The 27,317-nt window shown below is 33.5% G+C and overlaps 2 protein-coding genes and 1 non-coding gene across 8 annotated transcripts; 1 reads left to right on the top strand and 2 right to left on the bottom strand.

The window, feature by feature from the left end:
- The first annotated feature begins 3,672 nt into the window (after positions 1-3,672).
- Positions 3,673-18,698, top strand: DPE1 (disproportionating enzyme). 6 transcript variants are annotated; one of them, XR_016523911.1, is made up of 17 exons: positions 3,699-4,187; positions 4,764-4,826; positions 6,996-7,084; positions 7,193-7,253; positions 7,862-7,940; positions 8,721-8,857; positions 8,951-9,109; positions 9,216-9,292; positions 9,806-9,945; positions 10,031-10,062; positions 10,148-10,222; positions 15,771-15,843; positions 15,929-16,017; positions 16,185-16,229; positions 16,443-16,542; positions 17,794-17,946; positions 18,406-18,698. XR_016523911.1 is itself a non-coding variant. In XM_039045973.2 (16 exons), exons 1-16 carry the CDS (start codon positions 3,831-3,833, stop codon positions 18,508-18,510), a joined length of 1,734 nt encoding a protein of 577 aa, XP_038901901.1. In that variant the 5' UTR covers positions 3,673-3,830; the 3' UTR covers positions 18,511-18,698. The 6 variants fall into 6 exon arrangements, 4 of the variants coding, with proteins under 4 accessions (XP_038901901.1, XP_090162086.1, XP_038901900.1 ...); XR_016523910.1 differs by having other exon boundaries at positions 3,713-4,187; positions 7,190-7,253; XM_039045973.2 differs by lacking the exon at positions 16,443-16,542 and having other exon boundaries at positions 3,673-4,187.
- A 1,102-nt stretch (positions 18,699-19,800) lies between these two features.
- Positions 19,801-23,682, bottom strand: LOC150033518 (uncharacterized). The gene is made up of 10 exons (XM_090305867.1): positions 23,429-23,682; positions 23,261-23,356; positions 23,065-23,139; positions 22,480-22,548; positions 21,794-21,870; positions 21,610-21,698; positions 21,392-21,521; positions 20,775-20,865; positions 20,620-20,685; positions 19,801-20,048 (listed from the first exon to the last, which is right to left on the bottom strand). Exons 1-10 carry the CDS (start codon positions 23,576-23,578, stop codon positions 19,929-19,931), a joined length of 963 nt encoding a protein of 320 aa, XP_090161993.1. The 5' UTR covers positions 23,579-23,682; the 3' UTR covers positions 19,801-19,928.
- Positions 23,683-23,725: 43 nt separating this feature from the next.
- On the bottom strand, positions 23,726-23,806 carry TRNAL-AAG (transfer RNA leucine (anticodon AAG)). Its single transcript has one exon. It is a non-coding gene; the product is annotated as a tRNA-Leu (tRNA).
- Between the last annotated feature and the right edge of the window lie 3,511 nt (positions 23,807-27,317).

Raw genomic sequence — 27,317 nt, 5'->3', positions numbered from 1 at the left:
TTATGTTCTAAAGTTAAAGTTGTAATTCCATTTTTTCTTTATCACTCAAGTGTATGAACATGCACATGCTTTTCTTGTTTAATAAAATCACAATAAACCTAATTTTTAAGGTTAAATAACTTATTTAAGAGGGAGTTTTCGATATTCACCTCTAACTTGAGGGGATATTGGCTATTGGGATATTTGTTGTATTAGTTATAATATATGTATTTGTTCAAGTTTGTTTGCTTTTAGGGATATTCATGGGTTGGGTTGGGTTAGTTTGAAACTCTATTTAGACCAACTCAATTGTTCAGATTATAAATTTCTCCAATTCAAATAACCTTTATTAAATAATAACTCAATCTAACCCACCAACCTAACCATGAAACATTTGGGTTGGGTTCGCTTGGGTTATCCAAATCATTCTTTAATTTTTTTTTCTAAAAATAAGTAAAATATTAATATGTATTATTTAGTTATTTTCATATATTGAATTAATGTTAACAACTTAATTTCAGTTTAGATTATATAAGTTTTCTTTCAAAAGTGCTAAAAAATTATTTTTAGGATTTGTTGGAGAATAAACTAAAAAAATATATGAAATTAAATAAAATTAAAATTAATGTTGTATCTATAATTGTATCATAAGTAAAAAAAACATATATATTTTCTTCTAATTATTAAACTCGGGTTGGTTTAGGTTATTTTAGATAAATCCATGAACCCATTCGACCCATAAAATTTTCATTTATTTCAATCCGATTGGAGTTAGATTGATCAAGTTTTCAGGTAATCGGATTTTTTGAACACCTATATTAGTTGTTATTCAAGTTTGTTACTCATGCAAATTTCTTATTTATATATGTTATTGACGTGTTATTATTTTCTTTTATATACTTTGTTATGCATCTAGTTTCTAGCATGTTGTGAGGCTTAAAGCCCTCAAAGTGTCTTTCCTTTTCAGATTTTATATTATTCTTTCCATTTTTGGTGGCTGATTTTTTATTCTTGTTGTTTATGTCCCTTGCCTTATGTGATCAAATGTATATTTTTTGTTCTTGTTTGTGTGGGTTACCTTGGTGAGTCACATTGTGTTATTTTTCGAAAAGAAGTCTGTGACACCATAGAAAACTTGATCTTTGTCCGTCTGCAAGTCTGCTGGTGTGATCTTATGGTGGTGATAGTTTGTTGAAGATATTCGATTCGGAAAGACTCTCACGTCACTCCTTATAGTATAAGGGTTGTAGTTGAAGATTTTTTCAATCGTTGAATGAAAAGAAAAATAAACAAAATATTGATCATTAATCCAAAACCCAAATAGTCAGATGACTCTTCTGGTTTTTTGCGTATATGAGTTTGTTCAATACATCAATGTTGGGAACACTTCGTCGGGAGATTAATGAGCAATTCGAAATAATGAACTCTTGATGCTGGTAGCCACCCTGTTAGGAGTTTAACTAACTCCTAACACCATATGTACAACGCCGAAGTTAGTTAAATTCCTAATGGGGTGGCTACCAGTGTCGGTAGTAAGTCTCCTGACAAGAATTCCCGACTATACTCCCAATGATGTCAACGACAACAGGAGATCATCTCCTGACGTGTTTTTGGCTATTTTCTGACTATGCTAGGCATCAGGAGAGTACTTTTTTTTTTGTAGTGCGCACAAAGATATCAAATTTAGGGGAATCTAAATCTAACAGTTCTGTTGAGAAGTGTCAAGTTTAAGGGGAGCTTAAACAGTTCGTTCGAAGAAAGCTATTAGTGTATCAAGATAGCTTGTCCATCAAATAAGTAGTAATCACTCGTCTATTCTAGTGGAACCTTTTCATTTAGGCACAAGTACCTTCCAGACGTAGTTGTGGTTACATAGAATTGGGTTACCGAAACTCTCTATGTTCATTGTCTCTAATCTCTTTCTTTCGTTAATCTTGTTTTAACACACGTTTATAGCTTTATGTTCAACTTGTGATCAATAGAAGCGATAAGAGTCTCTCTTTTTCAATATAGATAAACTTTACTTCAATATTCAATTTGGAGTTTTGCTCCTCGATATGAAATATGATTGTGTTTTCAATTTTGCACGTGTAGCAAGTAGACGAAGACATCCACCTAGAAAGGTGCAAGTTAAAGTTCTTGAGCTTCAAAGATTGTTGAAGGACTGAGTTTGATTCAACTTAGATACATATTGTTCTTGCATTGTGGAATATGGTTTCCGTTATTCATCGGGGGGCCAAACAATACATGTAAAAATAAAACATCTCCAACGGTTCATTTAACCCACCCCAAATGGGATGGAGAATTCTCAATTATATGCTGAATGAGAGAGGGTAAGTCGGGAGAAATTTCTCCATGTTGTTTGACACAGGGACAATGACATGGATTATATTTTTCGACCCATCCTAGTCCACTCTAATTTGTTCATCATTACACTCCCCTGGATCACATTACCCCAAACCCATATCCCATAACTTCATAATCAACCATTCCAAAAGTTTTTCACACCAGAAAATTTCTTTATCATTTTGTCAAAATTTTCATCCAGCCTGCGTTTCCCATTCCACATCTATAAATTTTTGTTCATTCAACTTTGTTTACTATCATACTACTATTTGAATTTATCAATGGAGTAATTTGTATGTTTTTAAAATCTTATTCGGTTGTGAATTAATTAAAAACGGCTCAGAATAGTAAATTACAAAATATAGAAAACTTCCTGTCTCCATCATCGCAAAATTAAATGAAAAATTTCACGAAGATGAAGATCGAAATAGGAGACGGGGATAAACCCATCTCAGTCCTACTGCGTGGACATCTCTATCTCCAATCCAACATATTACGGAAAAAGACAAGATTACTTATGCATAGGAAAGCGAGTTTCAAAAAATTGGGCAAACAAGTTTCTATTTGGTAGCTTACCCGTGTTTGGTTTGAAAGCCCCAGGGCATTTCTAGTATGGATGTGATTCAACCTTTGTCCTTCTATTCTTATAACACAAAATATATACACACGTACACGGACACATACATATTTATATAATTATTTTTTAATTAAATAATAATTAGAGTAAACATGGTAATATTTTATTAAAACTAAAACCAAACTGGCTCTTTTTCAAAAAAAAAAAAAAAAAAAAAAAAAAAAAATCTAAAATGGCTTAAATTATCAGTTTAGTACAAACTTTAAAGCTTGTGTTGTAATATTCCAAAAAGAAAAAAGAGCATATGTGATTAAAGATATTTTTTTTCTTACAAAAATGTACTCTAAGTTGTGTTTGATTTAATTTTTCCAACATTTAATTTTAAAAAAAAATATTTAAAAAAAATTAAAATATTTGACAACTATTCAAAATAGATTTTGAAACTGTATTTTAAATCATTTTTATCAAAAGAATTTACACAAAAATGACATTTTTGGAAAATCCAATCCAAACAAACATTTAATAAATTTAGAGAAATTCAAAATTATTAAAAATATTTTTAAATATTAGAAAATATCATAGTTTATCAATGATAAATATTGATGAACATCTATCAATAGTATATGATAGTAGTTGTGTCAATTAATATTATCACAAATAGACGGTAACATTTTACTATATTTATAAGTATTTTTTTATTCAATTTTCGAAAACTCAAATTATTTATATATATCTTTTGGAAAAATACATATTCCATTTCAGCTACCTATTTAAAATTACAAAATCAATTTGAAACTTTCTACCCGGTGCCACGTGATAATCACATGTCACATCACCCAACAGATACGGAAGATTGCTCGGCTGGCCAGACTCCCTTCTCCCTCACTTCACCTCTTCTATTTTCGACACTGAGCTCAATTCTGCGACAATGGCGATCTCAACCTCAGTATTCCCTTTTCATCTAACTCCCAAGCTTCGGAATCCCCCATTGCCTCTCTACGCCACTACTACGTTCCTATCCACCAGGAGATTTCAGCACTCGTCATCTTCTTCCTCTACCCACACTCTGAAAGTTTCCACCATTTTCGATACAGTCACTGTGGGGGAGGATTTTCCGGTCCACTATGGCGAGTGGTTTCCGGATTCCGATCCTGACATTCGGCGGAGAGCAGGTGTTCTTCTACATCCTACGTCGTTTCGAGGACCTTATGGCATTGGTGATCTTGGTGATGAGGCGTTTAGATTTATTGATTGGCTTCATGAAGCGGGATTCTCTGTTTGGCAGGTTTGATTCTTCATACCAATCGTCTCTTGGTTTCCTTGGGAGGTTTTGGAGCTCTATTTTCTGTTTCGTTGTTGTAGACTCGCGGTTGATTATTAGATAAGTTCTGGAGCTCTTGAAGCAATTTTTGTAATGCTTAAATACTGAAAATTTTGAATTTTTGAAGCAATGATTCATGGATATAGTTATGCGTTTCTCCTTGAGTGATTTTCCCTGTTTCCCTTCAAGAATTTCACATCTGATTGAATTCCCCATTAATTCTGTTGACCAACTAGGTGTAAGAAAAATAACTTATGGCTTGCATGTCTTTCTTGCCTTAGTTGCGGGGAGTCGTGAGAAAAATGGAAATGGTTGTTAAAAAGCTGACACTTACTGGGTTCCATAGCCTTAGTAAAAAAAAAATTGTAGTGTTGTACTTAAAATTCTAATACAACGAGCATGAATTTTAAGACTGGTGAGGGGGAAAATGGAAAGAAAATTTTATTTATATATATTTATTTGTTTACAGTATAGAAAAAAGATGTGGAAATTTTGGAATTTGATTTTTTTTTTTTTTTTTTAACCGACGCGACTATGCAGGTTCTTCCTCTTGTCCCTCCAGGAAGGAAGGCCAACGAAGAGGGATCACCCTACTCAGGCCAGGTGATGACTTCTCGAGTCAAGCAATGTTTTTATTCTCTTTCTTCCCTTCTGCCCTCCTCTATCTCCTGTTTCTTTTATCCTTCCAATGTTTAAGGTGGGGGATGGGACGGTGTGATGGATAAGGAGAGTTTAGCTCAATGTAGATATAGAGAATAAACATTCAAAAAGAAATTTACTTGGTCCCTATTGCTATGAATATATTTTTTTTGAAATGGAAATAGAACTTTTCATTGATATAATGAAAAGAGCAAAATTCAAAATATAAGAGATATGAACCAAATAAACCACTAAGGATCAGGAGATGCACCCGGATATCTCAACTAGGTTGATACATCCATGACAGCCTCATCATATCCAATACAAAACGAGATTTCAGAGATTACAGTAGATCTAAAATACTTGATTATATAGAAAAAACAAAAGCATTCCAATTGAGACAAATATCCTGAATAGAATAATCTTCAAAGCGCTTGGACTGCGAACTCCAAGAAGAAGCTAAAAGACGAACTGAACCCCATCTGTCTGACCAAGGACGTTCAAACCAAATCTCAAAAACCAAAACTTTAAATGCATTTGACCATAAAATCTGAGCTGTAGAAGATAGAAAAGGACCAACCAAAAGATGCGAAATATTATCCTTTACATTGTTCCCAAAAATCCACAGCAAACCGAAGTTAGAAAATAAGTTCTGAATATCAAATAACATAAGCAAAGTAGGTTTGGCCATTTGGGAACAGGTTGATGCATTTTGTTGTTCATATCGCAATTATGTATTGGCTTGAGTTAGGCATTCATTACCAAGCATAATGAGAGGAAGGTGCAGCAAGACTCGGTATTACCCCTGTATTGAATTCTTATTGAAATTACCATTTTATTTTGCCCCATCTTATCCACTATTTTGAAATGTTTAATTTATTGAAGATAAAGTTTAGATCACATGTAGTATTATCTGAATTTAAAAAATGAATGCAGCAGAGACTCTCTTCATTATTTAGAATTATATTGCCCTCGAGACTGTTATTTCCCTCACTAGAATTAGCAATAGAACCACCGGCCATGACTGTGTTTGAAGTACAACAAATGTGGGATGAGAATTCAAAGGAAAGGTGTAGATAACTTATCTGTTGAGCACTCATGTTGGCTGTATTTGAAATTACTTTTATAGGTCATGTTGGAGTTTCCTCCACAAATTGTAAAGCAGAAATAGGGGTAGATGCAATCAAGTGGTGGGTTTATTTGGTGGATCAAGCATAAAACCTGCCAACAGAAAGGTCCTTTACTCCCAAATTGGGAGATGAACGTGAATAATTGTGATTAGGGATAAGTGGTGGTTTTCAGGTGGTCTACGCTAGTTTATATTTTCCAGATCCTGTTAACGATTGTTCACACTCCAAGGACATTAGTCATCATGAAAGTAGCATGGTTGTGTCTTTCATCCCTCATTAAGCTGACTTTCTGTGCTTGTGATGTTTTCTGGACCTCTGCAATCACACAAGTATTTATTTTTATGAGACTCTTGGCATGTCTGGTTGTAATAGATCTCGTTAGTCATTGATGGAGGTGGTGAGGAAATACAAACGAAAAATAGATCCTTTGGCTGACTTTTAGCTCTTTTGATATAGTGGCTACGAGGCTATCTGAATGTGTGTTCTAGAGTGAAGCCAGTTTTTAGTAATGGCTTTACTCAACATGTTTTATGACTTGCCATTTCAGGTTAAGGGATAAATCCTATGATGTGCAACTTCTTTTTTTCCCTTCTATTTCGTAGAATATTTGACTCGAGAAAAGGAGGGGAATTTTTAGAGGGGTTAGCCCTTGGAGGAAGGATGATTTATGGCTAGGTTTCTTTCCACTTTTTGACTGGAATGTATACATAAGATCGTCCCTCTGTTTATTATCTCTTCCTAGTAATGGAAGCCTATTTTGTAATCTTGGGTTTTTTAGTTTGTACCAGCTTCCTAGGCTCTCTTTTTTTTGTGGGTTTCTATTTTTTGAAGGAAAATATTACTATAAAGTCTTTTTTTGTCCATTTGTATTCTTCCATTTGTCTTAGTGGAAGCTTGGTTTTACATTAAAAAAATGTTTATTTACACAATCAATTTCAACAGTTTTATTGATCTGTTTACTCTTACCTGATGTACATTGTTTTTGCTGTTCTATAACTTTCAGGATGCAAATTGTGGAAACACTCTCTTGATCTCTCTTGATGAGCTTGTCAAGGATGGTTTGCTCACAAAAGACGAGTTGCCAAAACCAGTGTAAGAATTTTACTTTTTGGCAGATTGAGATTAATTGATTGCATCCCCTTTATAATCTCTCATGAAAGGACCTATGAAGTAATTCTGTCCCTGAATGGATACTAGCAGCGACCATGACCATGTAAACTTCTCTGTTGTTGCTGATATAAAGGATCCCTTGATTGCAAAGGTTAGTAATTAATCTTTCCACTCTCCAGACTCATGAGTAGTTACTATTGGCTGATTGTAATCTGTTGTACCTGATTTGTTGTATCTGCTGTAACGTAATCTTTTATTTCCTCTTTGTTACCTATCATTCTGGGCTGTTTAGAGTTTGTTATCAAGATGACAGTATCTATAAATACTGATCTTTTGTACTGCTAATATGTAAGAATTATATCACTCTTCTAACTCTTAGTAGGAGATTTCAGTTGCATGACAAAATTCAAGTGTTGCTTCTATGAGCAGTGACTTGAAAATGAATATCAAAGTGGAATCTGTCTCCTAAGCTTCATCCATTTTCTAAAGTCATCCTTATTAGTTTTCAATAGAAACTTGATAAGGATGTACCAATTTGTTTCATCATTGGAGGAAGCAGTGCTATTAATGGAAAATGGAAAGTAAAACACATCGTGCGTTAGACTCAGAGGGGCAATCTTATGTTTACATTCCAGTGTATATTGCTTTGTGATCAATACAGATTTACAAGCACACTGATAACTTCAAATTTTGTCTTATTTTTAATATATTAATATAACCTGAGTATTTCTTTAATTATTTTCTTTGGTTCTGTCTTAGGCTGCAGAAAGGTTAATTCAAAGTGATGGTGAACTTAAAAGACAGCTTGAAGAATTTTGTAGAGATCCTGATATATCAAGTGAGTTTTAATATAATCCAACTGATGTCATGGTTCACCTATAATATTTTGCACAACTTCGAGTTTGTATTAATATTTAGATTTTGTTGATTGTTAAAAATTATACATGACACTATCTAAGCTACCTAATTCATCCATTCTACCTTGCCCCAAAAAAAAGAAAAAGTTAGCGAACGTTTGCCAGATAATAAATCACCTTCACTTGAATTTTTTCTAAGATCTGTCAATTTAATTCAAGCCCTCAACTACTTCAAGAAAAGGTGTTCAAATAGACTGCTAACCTCCTCAATGGCTGGATCTGGTCAGCTGTAGAGTTGGTATCTGCTACCAAAATTCAGTTATGCTGAGATGCCAAATTTATTTCAGCATGAAACCTTTTGTGAACCTGCTTGCTAATACATAATTAATTGTAAAGTTTTTCCTCCTTTAGTATAGGAACACAAAACACAGATACTTCAAAAGTCTCTTCGCCACTGTTGGATTTAGAAGACGAAAAGGGAAAAAAGAATTCAGAGATGGGCTCCCAAAATGGTTCTAGTGGGTATTGATACTTCAGAAATTATCCCCTAATTTTCATTTACTGAATAATGCCTCAAATACACTTGTGTAAGATTGACTATTCAATAAAGTCTGCTGGTTAATTAATTAATAATCTAACTTAATAGTTTAGAACAATTCTTATTTTTTATCAAAGAAAAGTTTTTTAAAAAAAAAAGTTAGAACAGCTCTTCTTACTTCCTTTCACTCTTTCTCTCTCATTCTTGTCGTTCAATTTTGCAGGCTGGCTTGAAGATGCAGCTTATTTTGCTGCTATTGATAACCGACTAAATTGTTTCAGTTGGTATGAATGGCCAGAACCCTTAAAGAATCGTCATCTTTCAGCTTTAGAAGATGTGTACCAAAGGGAAAGAGATTTTGTAAGATTTGAGTGACTTCTTTAGTTTGACTTTTGTGCTTATAGTCTCTGTAGTCTGTTGCCTAATTGTTCACATGTACTTTTGGTTTTGCAGATAAATATATTCATTGCTCAACAGTTTTTATTCCAGAGACAATGGCGAAGAGTTCGCAGCTATGCAAATACGAAGGGTATTACTATAATGGGGGACATGCCTATATATGTTGGCTATCAGAGTGCAGATGTTTGGGCTAATAAGAAGCAATTTTTGCTGGTATATATTGTGTCTGGATGAGTAGATACAGATAAAAATCTACTATGGAATGTTCCCATTATGCTGACCGCTAAATGCTAATGCTAATCATAAGTTCTTCTGGCAGAACAAGAAAGGTTTTCCCGTGTTAGTGAGTGGTGTGCCTCCAGATGCATTTAGTGAAACTGGTCAACTATGGGGAAGGTGTGTCGTGCACTTTTCTCATTCAAATGGTTGATTGTACATTCTGTTCTCTGATGAAATTAGTTTTTCATTTTTCCCGTAGTTCTTACGGATGGTCATATTCCTTGTCTAGTTTCATAGAATTAATTTTTCTAGACTAGATTTTAAAGGAAGTTCATTTGGAAGTAGATATTGTTTAGGAAATTGGTTCCAATTAAGGAAAACAAAAGAGAAAAATAGAAAATATAATCATGGGAAGCAATCATGAACATAGCTCAGTGGTTTAGGTATCTCACTTCTTCTAAGAGGCCATGAGTTTAAATCCCACGTCAAAAAAAAAAAAAAAAATAATAATAATAATAAAATAAAATAATAAATCCATTGTGATTTTTCATTATATCATTATAAATGTTATCTAATACTTCTCAAAATGATTCCAGTATTTGCGTTAATTCTTGTTTGTTAATTTTATTTGGAGTAAACCTGCCAAGAAATAGCTTTCTAATAACTTGATGTCTGCTTGGAACTTGAAAGTCCTCTATATGATTGGAAAGCCATGGAGAAAGATGGTTTTTCTTGGTGGATACGGCGCATTAAGCGTGCACAGAATCTATATGATGAATTCCGGATTGATCATTTTAGGGGATTTGCTGGTTTCTGGGCAGTTCCTTCTGGTAGGCTTTTGTGAAATAAATTTTTCAGGTTACATAACATGTTTCTTTGTTTAGTTCATTGTGCTAATATGTTGCAAATGTACAGAGGCACAAATTGCTACAGTTGGACGGTGGAAGGTCAGACTCATAATTTGGCAGGTTTTTTCTAGATTGTACTTTGATATCATAGTATCTTCTTCGATAGTATCTTTTATGACTGTAGGCAGGGCCTGGAAAATCTTTATTTGATGCCATATCCAGAGCGGTTGGGAAGATCAACATATTTGCAGAAGATTTGGTATGTGTTGATTATTTCTTTTGTTGTGAAATTCTCTATTGTATTTATTGTATTATATTTGTTGTATTTTATTCTTTCCTTATTTGTAATGGGGTGTTTCTTCTATTTAAGAAACCCTTTCCTCCTAAGAGAAATAAGAGAAAATAATATTTTTCAACTTGGTATCAGAGATGCAAAGTTTTTGAAAAAAAAAAAAACTTACCTTTTGTTGCTGCCACCACTGCCAATTGATCTCCATTCATTTGCCGCCGCCGTCGGTCCTTTGAAGCTCTGCTGGACATCGCTCTCTGTCGCCGATCAATCACATCTCCACCCGACGTCACATCTCAGTCGAGCGTTTTGTATCCCAACCGCTCATTTGGTCGCGATTTTTGGGTTTGACGCTCGTTTGCAGGTTGTCATCGCCATCCCTCCTTTCCACTGCTCAGTGCTGCCCATCGTCGTCGTCCGTCTGTGTCTCATCAAGTTACTGGTTTGTTTAGCCCCAGTTTGGTGTTTTTTTTCTTCAGATCTTCTGGTTTTATTTTTGGATCTTTGTTTCTTTAGCAATATGTCGGACATTAAGGCACCTATGACTAAAGTTTTCAACAATCCTATCTATTCAATCGGTCCCACTATCCAAATAACCACCATTCGACTTAATGGGATAATTTTCTTCGTTGGTCCCAAAGTGTTCAGATGTATATTCGTGGACAAGGGAAGATTGGTTACATCATGGGAGAAAAAACCGCCTCTAGCCCAGATGACCATTCATTCACCGGGTGGGACTCTGAAAATTCCATGGTTATGACTTGGCTTGCCAATTCCATGGTTGAAGACATCAGCTGAAAACTACATGTGTTACTCTATGCCAAGGGATTATGGGATAACTCAGATGTATTCTAATTTGGGCAACCAGTCACAAGGATTTGAGTTGAACCTGTGGGTGATATATGAAGAGGAACTAACTTAGTTACACAATACTTTCACTCCCTAAAAAGGATTTGGTAAGACTTTGACCTCTTTGATACGTATGAGTGGAAGTCTACAGAGGACCAAAAGCATTATAGGAAAATTGTTGAAGAGGGTCGTATTTACAAATTCCCTGCCTGCCTCAATAGTGAGTTTGGTGAAGTTAGAGGTAGAATACTTGGAAAAACTACTCTTCCAGCTATTAATGATGTTTTTTCTGAAGTTTGCATGGAAGAAAGTCGCAGGAATGTTATGATTTGCAAAAGAAACTATTGATTCAGTTGAATTCTTTGCGTTGGTGATTGAAAATACTGCAATGAAGTCTTTTGATCAATCCAACAAGCCACATGGAAAGCCTCATGTCTGGTGTGACTATTGCAATAAACCTCGACATACACGTGAAACTTATTGGAAACTTCATGGAAAACCTGCAAATTGGAAAAGTTCTAAGCAAGGTGAAAGAGATTCCCATCAGACATCTCTAATGCTAATATTGTTGACTCCAGCCCGTTTAATAAAGAGCAAATTGATCAATTTCTGAAGCTGCTAAAGACCAATTCATCATCTGGTAATCCTAGTGTTTCCTTGGCACAATTAGGAACTTGTCCTCAAGCTTTATCTTGCATTAATTCATCTCCGTGGATTATAGATTTCGGAGCCTCTAATCATATGACTAGTTTCCTCTTGTTTATTTGAATCATATTCTCCTATGTATTGCAATGAAAAAATTTGCATCGCCGATGGTAGCTTCACCTCTATTGCAAGAAAATGAACCATTCCTTTGACTACAAAACTTACGTTACGTTATGTCCTTCATGTTCCAAAATTAGCTTGTAACTTGTTATCTGTTAGTAAAATCTCTAAGGATGCTAACTGTAGTGTTATCTTTTGTGAAATTCATTGTATCTTTCAGAATCAGAACTCAGGTGAACGATTGGACGTACTAGGATGATTGATGGGTCTCTATTACTTTGATGAAGTTTCAGCTAGTCATAAAAAAGTTCGAGACTTGAATAGTATCTGTTTTTTCCTTCTATTAAAGAAACTATAATGCTTTGGTATCGTAGACTAAGGCATCCAAATTTCTTCTACTTAAAGTATCTATTTTTCGATTTATTTAAAGGATTTGATTGTTCAATTTTTCCATGTGAAAGTTGCATTTTTGCCAAACATCATCGATCCACTAAACCTTACAAAGTTTCATCACCTTTTTTCCTTAATTCATACTGATGTTTGGGGTCTGTCTAAAGTCTTGACTCATAGTGATAAGTGTTGGTTTGTTACCTTTATAGATGATCACACTCGTTTAACTTGGTTTTATTTGTTAACAAAAAAGTTAGAGGTAAAAGAGGTTTTTGTTCGGTTTTACAATATGATTGAGACTCGATTTCAAACTAAAATTCAAATTCAAATTCTGATAACGACACTGAATATTTCAATGAACAATTAACCAATTTGTTGTAAGATAAGTATATTTTTCATCAAGCTACATGTCGTGACACGTCTTAGCAGAATGGCGTTGCTGAGCGAAAAAATAGACACTTGAAGTTGCTCGTGCCCTTATGTTTTCTATGAATGTTCCAAGATATTTGTGGGAGGATGCCATTCTTACAGCTGCATATCCGATCAATCGAATGTCGTCTAAGGTTTTGAATTTTAAACTCCTTTGAGTCACTTCAAAGATTCTTTTCCTAATAACCGACTGTTCTATGATTTACCAATTAAATTATTTGGCTGTATTGCTTATGTCCATACTCCCACCTTTTCTTGAACTAAACTTGATCTCTGAGACACTAAATGCATTTTTGTAGGCTATATCTCTTAAGAAGGCTTACAAATGTTTTGATCCTTTGACCAATAAGTATTTTGAGAGTATGGATGCATCTTTTTTGGAAAATCAACCAGTTTTTAGCCCAAATTCTCTTTAGGAGGAGACATCTAACCTTGAAGATAATATTTGGGACACTTCATCTCTCCCAAACATCAGTGGTCCTGAAATTATGAGTTCTAGGCCTTCTATGCCAAGTCTGGAGAGTTCTTCTTCAGGGAGAGAAACACTAAAAACTGACTCAACAAGTCGAAATCTTGAACTTCAGGTTTATACTAGACGAAACTTGACTAAAAAAGATTGAGATCAGACAGTTAACTTATCATAGTACCAATCTAATGCTCCAATGAATGATCCTGAAGATCCAGGTATTAGACACTCTACTCCTATTTCTCCCAGTTCTTCATCTCCTCATAATCCTCTACCTGATATCTCTAATCTTGATATTCCAATTGTCCATAAGAAAGGTACTCGTAAATGTACCGAATATTCCATTGCAAACTATCTTTCTTATCATAGGTTGTTTGACTGTCATGAAGCCTTTCCATCCAAAATAACCAACCTATTTGTTTCAAGGAATATACGGGAGGCCCTAAATGATTTGAATTGGAAATTAGCAGTGATGGAAGAGATTAATGCGCTGAAACAAAATTGCACATGGGACATAATTGAACTACCAAAAGATAAGAAAACAATGGGATGCAAATGGGCGTTCACTATAAAATGTAAAGCTGATGGTAGTATTGAAAGGTATAAGGCCGGATTGGTAGTCAAGGGGTTCTGTCAGACCTATGGAATTGATTATCAAGAAAAATTTGCTCCAGTAGCTAAAATTAGTTCTATCAGAATTCTTTATTTGTTGCAGTTAATTTTGATTGGCCTATTTATCAACTTGATGTTAAGAATGCCTTTCTCAATGGGGATTTTGAAGAAGAGGTATTTATGGATTTGTCACTTGGTTTTGAGTTGGATCTTGGGGTTCACCTGGTTTTGAGTTGGATCTTGGGGTTAACAAAGTGTGCAAGTTAAAGAAATCATTATATGGCCTTAAACAATCTCCTAGAGCATAGTTTGAACGTTTTGGAAAGGCAGTCAATAGCTATGGATTCAGCCAAAGCCAAGCTGATCATATTATATTCTATAAACGTATTGGAAGTGGCAAGGTGGTTGTTTTGATAGTGTATGTTGATGATATTATACTTACAGGTAATGATGAGATAGGAGTGAATATCTTGAAGAAAAAACTTGCTAATGATTTCTAAATCAAGGACTTAAAAACCTTAAAATATTTCCTAGGTATAGAGTTTGCTAGGTCTAAAAGTAGCATTTTCGTCAATCAAAGGAAGTATATTCTTTACCTACTGAATGAGACAGGTTTACTTGGTTGCAAGATAGCAAAAATTCCCATTGAGCAAAATTTAAAATTGGTAGCCTCAATTGAAAAAGAGGTAAAAGAAAAAGAAAAGTACTAGAGACTTGTGGAGAGACTCGTATACCTCTCTCACACACGTCCTGACATCGCTTTTGCAGTTAGTATGGTAAGTCAGTTCATGCATGCTCCTGGGTCAGTTCACTTTGAAGCAATTTATAGAATCTTGAGATATTTGAAAGGTACTCTAGGAAAATGTATACTATTTAAGAAGCATAATCCCCTACATGTTGAGGGTTACACTAATGCTGATTGGGCAGGCAGTATGATTAATAAAATATCCACTTCGGATTATTGCTCTTTTGTTGGAGGAAAGCTAGTTACTTGGGGAAGTAAAAACAAATTGTGGTTGCTAGAAGTAGCGTTGAAGCAGAATTTAGGGCGTTAAGCCATGGTATTTTTGCAGACATATGGATAAAAAGACTAGTAGAAGAATTGAAATTCTCTCTGACAATGCTCATACGCATTTATTGTGATAAAACAAGTCGACAATTTCCATTGTCCACAATCCAGTCCTTCATGATATGACGAAACATATTGAAGTTGATAAACACTTCATAAAGGAGAAGATTGATGCATGAATATATGCATTCCATTTCTTCTGACAACAGAGCAAATTGCAGATGTGTTAACTAAAGGTCTTCCAAAGTGTCAATTCAACAAGTTAATTGACAAATTGGCCATGAATGATATCTTCAAATCAGTTTGAGGGGAAGTGTTGATTATTTCCTTTGTTGTGAAATTCTCTATTGTATTTATTGTATTATATTTGCTGTCTTTTATTCTATCCTTATTTGTAATTGGGTATTTCTTCTATTTAAGAAACCTTTCTTCCGAAGAGAAGTAAGAGAAAATATAATTTTCAACTGAATGTTTTTATGGTTAAACAAGTAATGAAATCATAGGGACCTATTCAATGCTCATTACATTATGGATGTGATTTCTTGTATTGGTTCCAATATCGTTCTTGTTTAAAATTTTCAGACTTGCTACTTTGGGTTCGTAATTTATTTTTGAAGCCATAAGCTTAAGGTTAAAAACTTGCTACCAACGCATCATAACACCGTCTGTTGGGTGTCTAAAATGTCACTCATGAATTAAGTAATGTGCACTTGTATTTAGGAAAGTAAACGAGCATAGTTCCACTTTCTTTTGTATCATTTAGCTCTGCGGTTTCATCATTTCTTATCAGTCATGAGAAAGGAAATACTCATGGGCATATCTGTAGATTATTTGATTAGTGCTATCATTACCATTACCGCCCCCCTACAAGTTTCAATTGAGTCCGTTTTCTTTTAGTTTTAGCTACATTTTGCATTGATTTAACCATCTTATAACAGGGAGTTATTACTGAAGATGTGGTTCAACTCAGAAAATCTATAGGGGCACCTGGAATGGCTGTTCTCCAATTTGGTATTACTGTTATATATTGTCTCTGTTTTGAAGAGATTGTCTTGAAGTGTTTATTCTGGGTAATTGATATATTTTGTTCAAACAGGTTTTGGAAGTGATTCTGCTAATCCGCATTTGCCCCACAATCATGAATCTAACCAAGTTGTCTACACGGGAACTCATGATAATGACACAGTAATAATTTCCATCTTTGCTTGTATATCCTTGTTTGCAATATGTTGTAAAATCTGATGTTGGGGAATAGACATGCAACTTTGAATTAACGGTTTTATCTGATTTAAGTAAATAAAATTGGTCTCTCCTGGTGTCATTCTGTTAACCATTGAACTGTTTTAATGCAGATCCGTGGGTGGTGGGACAATTTGAATGAAGAAGAAAAGTCCAATGTTCGCAACACTTTCTCTGAACCTAACACATTCACACGTGCAAAAACTACAATAGTTTCTGAATATTGTTTCAAAGCTACTAATTTTTGTATTAGTTTGAACATACATGAAAACAGTAACATTAGTAACAATATGAATAAACAAAAATAAAGGTTTGAAGAAATCCGTAGGGAGGTCCACTGAAGGAAATGAAATTTCATATGAACTACACAGGCTATGCTCCCAAGGAAGGAGAAAATGGGGCCTCAAAGATGAGAAACATGGAAACTGAGTTTAAGCAGACGAGCTACAACATTGAAGGGGAGAAGATCAGGTACTATGATGGATACCTTGCATAACCAATTTGAAAAAAAAAAATGGAGGAAGACGAGGAGAATGTGTTGGTGACTAATCCAATCGGAGGACTAAAGCATTTTACAAGGATGAAAGGGAATATTCTTAGAAAAAGGGAAGACTGCCCCACCCCTTTGCAGCCACATTCCTGACACAAGAAGAGGACAAGAGGCTGAGACTCGAAAAGAATCCTTAGAGGGTGGTCTGGAAGAGTATGTGAAGAAATCTGGAGCGAAAAAAAAAGGGGAAGTGGATGACCAACAGTAGGAGAAAATGTTTGATGGGAACTATTCTATCTCGTTTCAGGAGTAAAGGATTCTCAAGTACTATAGTAAAAGACCTATAGTCGATGAGGTTTCAGGAAGTGACAGTGTGGATAGAAGGGAAGTTAATCATTATGAAGCTCGTGGGGGAGTTGGATAGGCAAGAGTTGGACGCTTAGGTGAATGTTAATCTATTGAAAACCTTGCTGATTCTCAATCTTAAGTGGGATGTTATCACCATGAATTTCATTGATGGCCTACCCAAATCTAAGCGTTATGACACTATTTCAGTTGTGGATTAGTTGGGTTAGTATGCTCACTTCATTCTCCTCCATCACCCTTTGAGTGTTAAGACTAGGCAGCATCTTTTTTCTTAAAGGAGTAATGTGTCTCCATGAGTTTCCCCTGTTCATCTTTGATCGGGTCAAAATATTCATTAGTCAGTTCTTGGACAAAGCTTTATTTATCATCCAGAGGATTCAATTCCAGCAAAGTAAGCCTACCACCCACAAACGGGCAATGAATCTGAGATTGTTATCTGGCTTGGAAGTGTACCTTTGATGCTTTTATTATGAAAAGCCAAAACAGAAAAGGACGAAGCACATCTGTCTTTCATTGTTCTTTTGGTCGGAAATTCTGGGATTCTCAGTTTCAAATGCTTTGATCATTCTTGGGTCTTTGATTGATTGTGGTTACAGATTTATGGTATGACTAAAATTCTACATATTAATGATAGAAAGACAACAATTTTCAGGATATGTTGTGAAAGAATTCAGAAATTTTCTGGAAAGGAAGTGTGTCTAATTTGGGAGAGAAGTGTTGAATAATCAAAATACTATTCATCTTCTTGGTGTGCACTTTCGGGTTTTTTACGTTGCTATACTTCCCATGTAATTAATATATTAGGGTTCTTGTTCTGTTCACTATAGAAAAATGAAATGAGTTGTGACATGTCTCGGTTGTTACAGGTACTGAAGTATCTTTCAGTTACTGAGAAAGATGATATCCCCTGGGCTCTCATCCGGGCAGCATTGTCTTCTGTGGCACAAACTGCCATAATACCTTTGCAAGATGTTCTTGGGTTAGGGAGTTCTGCAAGGATGAACATTCCAGCAACACAGGTAAGTTTATACATACCTTCATACTCAGGTATCCAATTAATCTTGTTAATTGTCATAAAGCTCAACATTAAGCATTTGAGTTGAATGCATTCCAGACATTTCCATGCCTGTTCTTTGACCATACAATAGTACTTAGATCTGCACAGAAAATGATATTTTCTAAAATTTATATGATTTACAATTAACTTCAATAGGTCATGAGTGCACACTGGTGCTTTCAGTAGTATCAGAAGATATTAACAACCCACAAAAACCCCCCATCTTTTGATTCTTTTATTTTATAATTTATACCATCTTTATCTGTGTAATGTAGGAAAAAAGGCCATGAATTCAATAGCAAACTTTATTTTGAAGAAAAATGTGAAGAAGTTTAGATTCTCTAAGAATGAAAATTGATATTTATGGATTTAATTGTTATGATGGTTCAGTGTGTAAGATATGTTTGTACTTGTCACACAGTTTGGAAACTGGAAATGGAGAATACCTAGTTCCGTAAGCTTTGAGAGTTTGGAGACAGAAGCAAGTAAATTGAAGGATATGATTTCATTGTATGGGCGGCTGTAAGTGAAATGCTGCCTTTGTAATCACAAATTGTTGTTTTACACCTTTAGTTTAATAAGATCCCCCACCAAAAATCTGGATGTGACTGATCCAACTCACATGAGAAGTTGCGACTTGACATTTCTTTAGTTATATACCATCTTGATTAACGGGTAAATGATCATTACGAGCGTGTCTATTCATATTGACAATCCACCTACTCTACATCTATAAGTCTTCTTTTATTATTATTATGATTATGATTATTATTGATAGGAAATAGGTAGAGATAGAGGTAGTGATGTCCACAGGCGAGGCGGGATTGAGGATGGCTTCCCCCATTCCCCATTTCATTCCCGTCCCCATCAAATTCTTCATAAAAAGTTCATGGGGATCAAGTTCCCTATTGGGATTTTTTCTCCATAAACAAAAAAAAAATCAATTAATATAAATCACTATTATGAAAAAGTATTAATTAAATGATTAACTTTTATATGATTAGTTCCACATGGACAATTATAATTTAAAGAGAAATTACTCGAACTTTTCGAGTTGAAGGAAATAATCTATCAAATTATTCATATGCATAATCTAAATTTGTTAGAATTCAAACATATCCTTTTTTTTACATTAATTTAAACATATTCATCATTTTGACCATTAAACAATAAATCTTGAAAGCTAAATATAATATTATTAATAATAATCATAAGTAACATAACATTACATTATTATAATAAAGATAAGAAAAATCCAAACGGGGTGGAGATGGGATGAAGATTGCATTCTCTACTCTCGTCTTCGACTCCATCCCCATTTAGCTTTTAGATCATTATTCTTTTTTTCATTCTCTTCCCCAGTCTCTATGGGAAAGTGAACATCTCTAAGCAGAGATTATCCCTTTCTACCAAAACAGTTAGAGGAAAACATTCTAACCCTTAATTGATAAGGACATGAGAACTTTCCACAATGTCCAACATTAATAATCATTAAAAGACTATAATTACACTTGAATTTAGTCGATAGTGTTTTAAAAAGTTAGGGTGCTTCTAACCTAACTTGAATATTTTGAAACTATGAAGGTTACATTTTGAAAATATATCAAGTTTCTCCAACAATCTCAAATGAAAGTTATATTTATTAAAGATATAATTACCATAATAACTGAATATCAATTGGACTTCTTATTAGGTTTTAATTAGGTTTTCATCGTTTTCAAAACTTCAATTAATCTCTATTGATTTAGGTCTAATTTCAATTTGACCCATATGGTTTAGTTCATATATCAATTACTAAAAGAAAAACAATCAAAAGTAAACTAAGATTTTATCTCCATTGATCATCATTTTAACATATATGAGATTATTATCATTATTTTTCTGTGTATATATAAAATAAAGAATGGTAATCGTCGCAGATAGAAAAAAAAAAGTTTGAATTAGCTAAGCAGCTTTCTCAATGGCTTCAAAGCATTCTATTACAGATGCTTTCTCTGACATTGCTTTGATGAGGGCTTCATGTATCAATTTGTTATTCTTCAGAAGGGAACCTGAAAATAAAACCTACAGCAAAGTGCGAAGTAGCTTCAGGATTCGATCACTAATACGCGATTTTCTTAAAACTTTTTAGGCTAGACATATGTTTTCGTCCCCAATATTGAGTATTTTTCTTCCAATTTAGTCATTTAAAAAGTTCCAATTAGTTCTTGTATTTTAACATTTTTATCAATTTAGTATCTTACCATATATGAATAATAATATAGAGAGTGGAATAGTGAGAGTAATGAGTTATGAAGTCTAAGGAGTTGTAAACTTTTGAGGCCTAGTATAAGAAGTTGATGAGATATAAAATTGATATTTTTTAATAGTGGGATCTACCAACTCCTTGGGTCAAATAAGGAGGAGTTCACAACTTCTACCTCCCAATTCCTACTTCATAACTCCTTGGGCCAAACACGCTCTTAAACAACTTAATAGAAAAAAATCTCTGACATGTTAGGGACTAAAACATATTTTTAGCAAACTTGTAATGCAGTACTTGGAAATGATCAGATGAATTTGCAAAAAAATGCTCGAGTTCCTAAACAAAAAGATTTTAAGAAACTATCCAGAGTGGTAATGGGCGAAAACTTACAGCCCATCTAGTCAGGTTCTGTTGCTGATCCTTGCCAAGTTTTGGTTTAGATCTATTGATAAACCTCTGATAGAACCAAATCAATGTAAATGTTAGATTGTTGAAGGGAGGGGGGTAAAGGAACTGTTTTCATGAATTAAATAGCAACATGAAACCTGCAGAGTGAAGAGATCAGCTGATTGGCCAACCACTTTGTCATATTTTAAACCTTCTGATGCAAGTCCAGCCATTGCCACCACTGCCAACCTGAAAGTTTAAAATAATAATAATAATAATAATGCTACACAACTTGCAATTCATGTAATCTAAAGCCGTGTTTGGAAACCATTTCGTTTTTTGAAATGGTTAGATGATATGATATTAAATTTACCTTCTTCCATCAACTTAAGCTTTTGGGTTAATCGGTGATTTAACATGGTACTAGAGAAGGTAGGTTTTGGATCAATCATTGATGTAACAAAAATAGTCTATAAACACTCGTTCCACCTCTAAATTTCTTGTTTTGTTATCTACCTTTTACCAATACTTTAAAAAACCAAGCAAAGTTTTGAAAATTAAAAAAAAAAAGTTTTTAAAAACTTATTTTATTATTTTTGGAGTCTGGCTAAGAATGCAACTTCTTTATTTAAGAAAGATTCAAATCAGTATAAGAAATTGAGCAAGTAGACTTAATTTTTAAAAATCAAATGGTTACCAAATGGGGACAACAAGCCTCTACTAGCATCAATATCACAGACTAGTTTTGATCTCATAGAGGAGAGTAGTTAGTTACCTGTCAAGTTCCTTATCATCAAGCTGGCCACTATATATCAATTTTTCTAATCTTTCATCAATGAGATTGACATGCTCCTTTCCAATGTCTAGTGAATAATCCAGAATAGGAAGTCCAAGCAAGTAAGCAACTAAAATTCAGAGTTCATTATTAGATCCAAGTGAACTAGGCACATTTCATGATAAGCTATTAGTTTTATTTTCATACAAAGACTTTACCCAAGAAATGTGCAGCTTCATGTCCAGCAATTCTTTCTTGATAATCAGGAAAAAATGATGAAAAGCCATCTATGGCAGCTTGAAGAAGTCTGAGAGAGAGGCAACCCACATACAAAATGTCACGGAAGAGAAGCTAACAATAGAAAAAATTTGAGAAAACCATACACCACAAACAAACTTATACCCAGGAGAAATGCTCCCAACTGCTAAAACAATTAGCGATATGCTGCCAATCAAGTATGGCACAAAGAAGCCCCAATCCTGTTATGAATCCAAAGTTTCAAAAAGTGTTCACCCTCACGAAAGATTAAGGATCTTTGAGTTAGTAAACAAACATAGAATTCATTAGTTAAAATGGTGGTTAAATGAGGACTAAGGCCCATTTAACAATCATTTAGTTTTTGAAAATTGAATCTATTTTCTAATAATTTGTTTACTATAGTTTTCATCTTTCCTAATTATATTTGATTTCTTAGTCAAATTTCCAAAAACAGAAATACGTTCCTAAAAACTATTTTTTTAGTTTTCAAAACCCCACTTGATTTCTAAATATACTTCTAAAAAGTAGATAACAAAACAAAAAAACCAATTTATAGAAGTAGTATTTATAAACTAAATTTTTAAAAACTAATAACTAAAAATGGGGCCTAAATATACTGTTGATGTTACCCCAGGAAGCTGCCCTGCAAGGACAAGGACTAAATTCGAAAAATAAGTTTTTCAAAACTACTTTTTTTTTTTTTTAGTTTTAAAAATTTAGCTTGGTTTTTAAAAGCACTCCTAAAAAGTAGATAACAAGAAACCAGTAGATGAAATTAGTATTTATTAGCTTAATTTTCAAAAGATCAAAAACTACTCTGTTTATGTTACCCCAGGAAGCTGCCCTGCAAGGACGCCCAAAAATCCAGTCGTTCCCACCACAGTGAAAAGGAAAGCTGCCTGTGTTGAAAGCACCAAATGCACATAAGTTTCAAGAAACCTGATAAATGCAAACAGGACAAACAGACTCATTTAGTGTAACGAAAAACAATAAAACAAAGAGAACAAAAGATGGAAACAAAAAAAAATGTTGCACAGAGCATCAAGAACTTCAATTGAGTTCTAAGTAGAAACATTATAAATATTTATAAGAAAATACGAAACTAACCACTACACTCACCTTAAAACTCTATCGCTAATCTTGAAATTCTCCTCCATCAAACCCACTAAGTCATTAGGACACTATTTTCCAATTTTGGAGAAACTATCCTAAATAAAAGCCATTAACTTCAATTAAAGAAAAAACTAATTTGATTAACTTGCAAATTAAGTTGGCACTAATTTCAACATGAAGCACTATAGTGATAAGACTCCAATCTGATATTATCTTTGGAGGCACCAACGATTTGTCATCTCAAAACCAAAAATTCTAATAGATAAACAAACAAAATGCAAGAATGTTAAAGAGGAGCTCACATCATTTCTGACACTAGGAATAGCAAGATTCTCCGCATTTTTAATTCCAAGCGTTGTCAGCTCTCGAAGAGTAGTCTGGTCAGTGTATATAGAATCATTGATATACATAAATAGGGAAGAAGAAGGGCAAAAAATTGGTAATGGATTGGAGTTTCTCAGAAGAAGAGGAACTTGAGACTTGAAAATGGAGACTGACCGTACGGCGGGAGACATACGGCTGAGAACTCCATTTCTTGGCCCAACCAAGTTCCCTCAACTGATCCAGTGCTTCCTTAACTGCGTTACTATCTTTCTGCATTTTAGAAAAGGAATTTGTGTAAGTAATCAAACGGCATAGAAATGAAATTAAGCGGAGGAATTGAACCTTGTCGATGGCGGATTGAAGAGCGGTGAGATCGACAGTGGAAGCAGCAGAGGAAGCTCTGATCCGCCATTGATGGGGGATGATGGAGGGTTTTGAACGGCGAAATTGAAAGGTTAGAGCAGCGGAATAGGTGGTGGCGACGTCCAGCATGCTTCGATTTTGGGGTTTCTGAGTTGCGTTTCGACGGCGGAGGATAAGGTATTTTGCCGCCACAATCAGAGGAGAGAAAAGTTACCAGTAATTTCATGACACGTGTCATTGTTATAGCGTCATGAAAATATATTCGAAAAATTTGATTGTTGAGAGTGGGATTTGAACCCACGCCCTTTCGGACCAGAACCTTAATCTGGCGCCTTAGACCAACTCGGCCATCTCAACTTGTTGTTCATTTTTTATCTAAAATAATATTTTTTTCTTTTCCTTTTTTCTTTGGAAAAAACGAAAATCAACTCTCACACTAGATTTTCAACTTTACTAATAATCTGACAAGTGATATAATATTTACTTTAAAGTTGAATAGGCATTTGTAATGTTAGTTTTGTAATTTTTTATTTCATTAAATGAGAGTGAGGAGATTGGACGCCATGTCCTTTTAGTTGAAACATTTATCTTAAGATTAAAATATCATTTCGATTTCTATATTTTGAAATTTGTACAATTTTAATCCTTGTAGTTTTAAGTGTCTAATCTTTAGTTCTTATATTTTCAATAAATCTTAAATTTAGTCACTCGAAGTTAATTAAATAATCATAATAATATTCATGCAAAGAAACACAATATGTGAATATATTTTCAAAATTTATAGTAAAAATGCAATAAAAAAAATAATGAAAATATCTATAATAAACTAGTAGAAATTTAAAATTTATTAAAAGTATATGAATTAGAATATTTGATAGTACAAAGATTAAAATTGAACAAACTTCAAAATATATAGACTAATACAATTTTTTTTGTTTATCTCAACTTTTTAGTAGTGGCTTCCCAATATATACCAATTGGTTAGATAATTTTAATTCTAGTTTAATTTGACAGCAGCGTGCATGGGTAGGGTTGACAAAATTTTCCGCGGATCCGCCTCGATTGGGGCGGGGACCCCACCTCAATCCCGACCCCGACCTCGATTTTATATAGTTATATTTTTAATATTTTATAAATATATATTTATAATATATAAAATAACTTATTTATATGTATGTTTATAATATATACTATAGGCTTATAATGTTGTGAGCCCAATATTGAATATATAAATTCTAAATTTAAGCCCAAAAGCCAAGCACAAAAGTCAAGCCCAAACTTAAAAAAATTAAAAAAAAATGGGGAATCTCCGCAGGGAATTAGTAAGGGAATCCCGCGGGAAACGGGGAATGGGGCCTCACGGGAACCCCATTTCCCCGACGGAGATGGGGGAATTTCCCCCACGGGGCTGGGGATGAGGGTCCCTCCCCCGGCCCACCCCGGCCCCATTGCCAGCCCTATACGTGGGGACTGGTGTAGCGTGTTTGGGGCCTTATTATGCCACTCCTTGAACTATAAATGGATAGAGGGATTAGGTATATTCATTATTTTATCAATTGTTAATTTTACCTATTGTAATATTTACCATTTATGAATATTGTGAAGACTCGATTGCGTAATCAAATAGGAGATCAATAGATGAATGAGTGTCTTATAGCATATATTGAGAAAGATTAATTAGATAAATTAGATATTAAAGTTATCATGGATTGATTTCAAAACATGAAAACTCGTAGAGGACGGTTATAATGTATCAAATCAGTAAACATATGAATCCATGAATATTTGTTTTACATTTCGTTATAATTTTTTCAATTACATTTATGTGTATAGTACCCCTATATAAAATTTTTGGATCCTCCAGTGCTATCAACTATGACTTAGATAAGAGAACTTTGAGGCTCTCTCTACAAAAATGTGTAAATAATTCACTCATTAGAGCAATTTTAAGTATATCCCTTCTTAGAAATGAAATAAATAAATCGACATAGAAAATTTTAGCTATGTCACTGCGTAAAAATAGAGTAAAGCTACATTACGTTAACTATGTCATAAAGTCATTTGAAAAGATTTTTAACCATTTTTTGTGTTTGGTAAAAATTAAAATAGATTTAAATTAAAAAGGTTAATCACTTTTAAAAACATGTTAATTTCACGTCTACGTTAAAAGCAATATTCTACTAGCTTTTAGATTCTTCTCAAATCTAGAATTTTTAATTTATATTGAGTTTTCAAATTTATAAGATTTATTTTATATATTTATCTACTTCTCATATAATCAAATATGTTTTCTATTTTTCATGAGTTAAATGCATCAATTTTTTTAAAAAGTATACCATATCGATTTTTAGAATAAAGCTATTTCCCTTAATATTTAAAAATTAATCTATAACAAACAAAATTTATCATATTAAACACTTATTTAAAATTTAAAATTACAAAAAATTTTTAAAAAAACTTGATTAGAAGTCTATTTTAGTTATTATATCTAAAATAAAACGTTTTTGTATTTATTTACCAAACACTCTAACCTACTTTTTTAAGTTTAAGCTGAAATTCAAACATAATTTTACTGCTTTTCACAATTGATTTTTCTAAAAGCACAGCTGTCAGCAATTATTTCAAAAGCTACAACAATCCCAAACGAAACCTAAATAAATCAGCACATACGTGTTAATAGTTGTTCCTTCTAACACAAAAATAGTTTTAAAATAAGTACATATACCTATAATAATATTGTCATTCATATTCATAAATATGAAATATGTTACATAGGAATGGTGTGATAGTCGATTTAGTTTTGTCAGTTTTGGGGTCAATCAAGAACAAAAATTGGTTTTATAAAGAAAAGATCCAAATCGATATCCAATAAAGAACAAAACCAATAGATTGGTTTTTATTTGGTTCCATGGTTCTCCATTTTTTGTTTTTTCTTTCACAAATTTTATTTTGTTTTTCTAGTTTTATTTTGAATTAGGTCTTTTTGCTAATTTTTAACTAAAATTGGGTCTTTTTTTTTCTTTTCTAGTAAATGGTATTTGGCGTGTATGGTCTATATATCAAGCCACATGGATGAGGAAGCTTCTTCTGTATTCTTATCATTTTTATTTTTGCTGAAGTCACACGCAAATAAAATAATCTTCTCAGTTCACTCTCTCGTTTAGTTCTCTTCATTAATTTCTCTTGTTCTTTTCTGATTTTCTGATGAAATTTTAATGTCTAAAGTGTAGATCTATAAAGCATGCAATGAGAGAATCATAAAGAGAAGGAGAAGAAGAACATAAGGTGTCGGTATTGACATTCAACATGCGGAAGCAATTAGAATCTTAAGCACTCCAATTCCATTAATTTTAGCAATCAAGAAAGCATACTCATATAAAGGAACTGAGGTTTCTGAGGTAAACCTTTGAAGAACTCTTCAATCTTTCAGTTCCAGCTTGAACCTTCGCTCCAAGAGTCTGTAGAACACCACTTGATCTTTCATACTATTCTTTAAGATCTTAGATTGGAAGATGGATTCTAAAATAAGAATGAATTGAGGAAGATTGAAGAAGATTTTTGGTGTTTAGTGAAGAACAAAAGAAGAACCTTCTTTTTTCTTCTCAAAATAGTTTGCATGAATTAAATTCCCAACAATTTCTCTCCGTCTTTGTAAAAAAACAACATGCAAATCAGATTGCATGTATGAATGACACTAAGCACCTTGAGATTAAATAAGATTGTAGGTGTTTCATGTTGAAAAAATCCACTTAAAGATTTTTTCCAATTAAAAATCGTATTTTTAAAAAATGAATTTGTTTTTCAAATTAATTGAAATCAAATCTTTCAAAATTAATTTAAGTAAAATTTAATTCAAATAATTAATTTT

Source organism: Benincasa hispida, chromosome 10, assembly GCF_027475165.1.
Source record: "Benincasa hispida cultivar pf3 chromosome 10, pf3_genome.v1.1, whole genome shotgun sequence".
In the NCBI taxonomy this organism is placed as follows: Eukaryota; Viridiplantae; Streptophyta; class Magnoliopsida; order Cucurbitales; family Cucurbitaceae; genus Benincasa; species Benincasa hispida.
The sequence above is the reverse complement of the archived record's forward strand: the minus strand, read 5'-3'. Positions and strand labels throughout refer to the sequence as shown.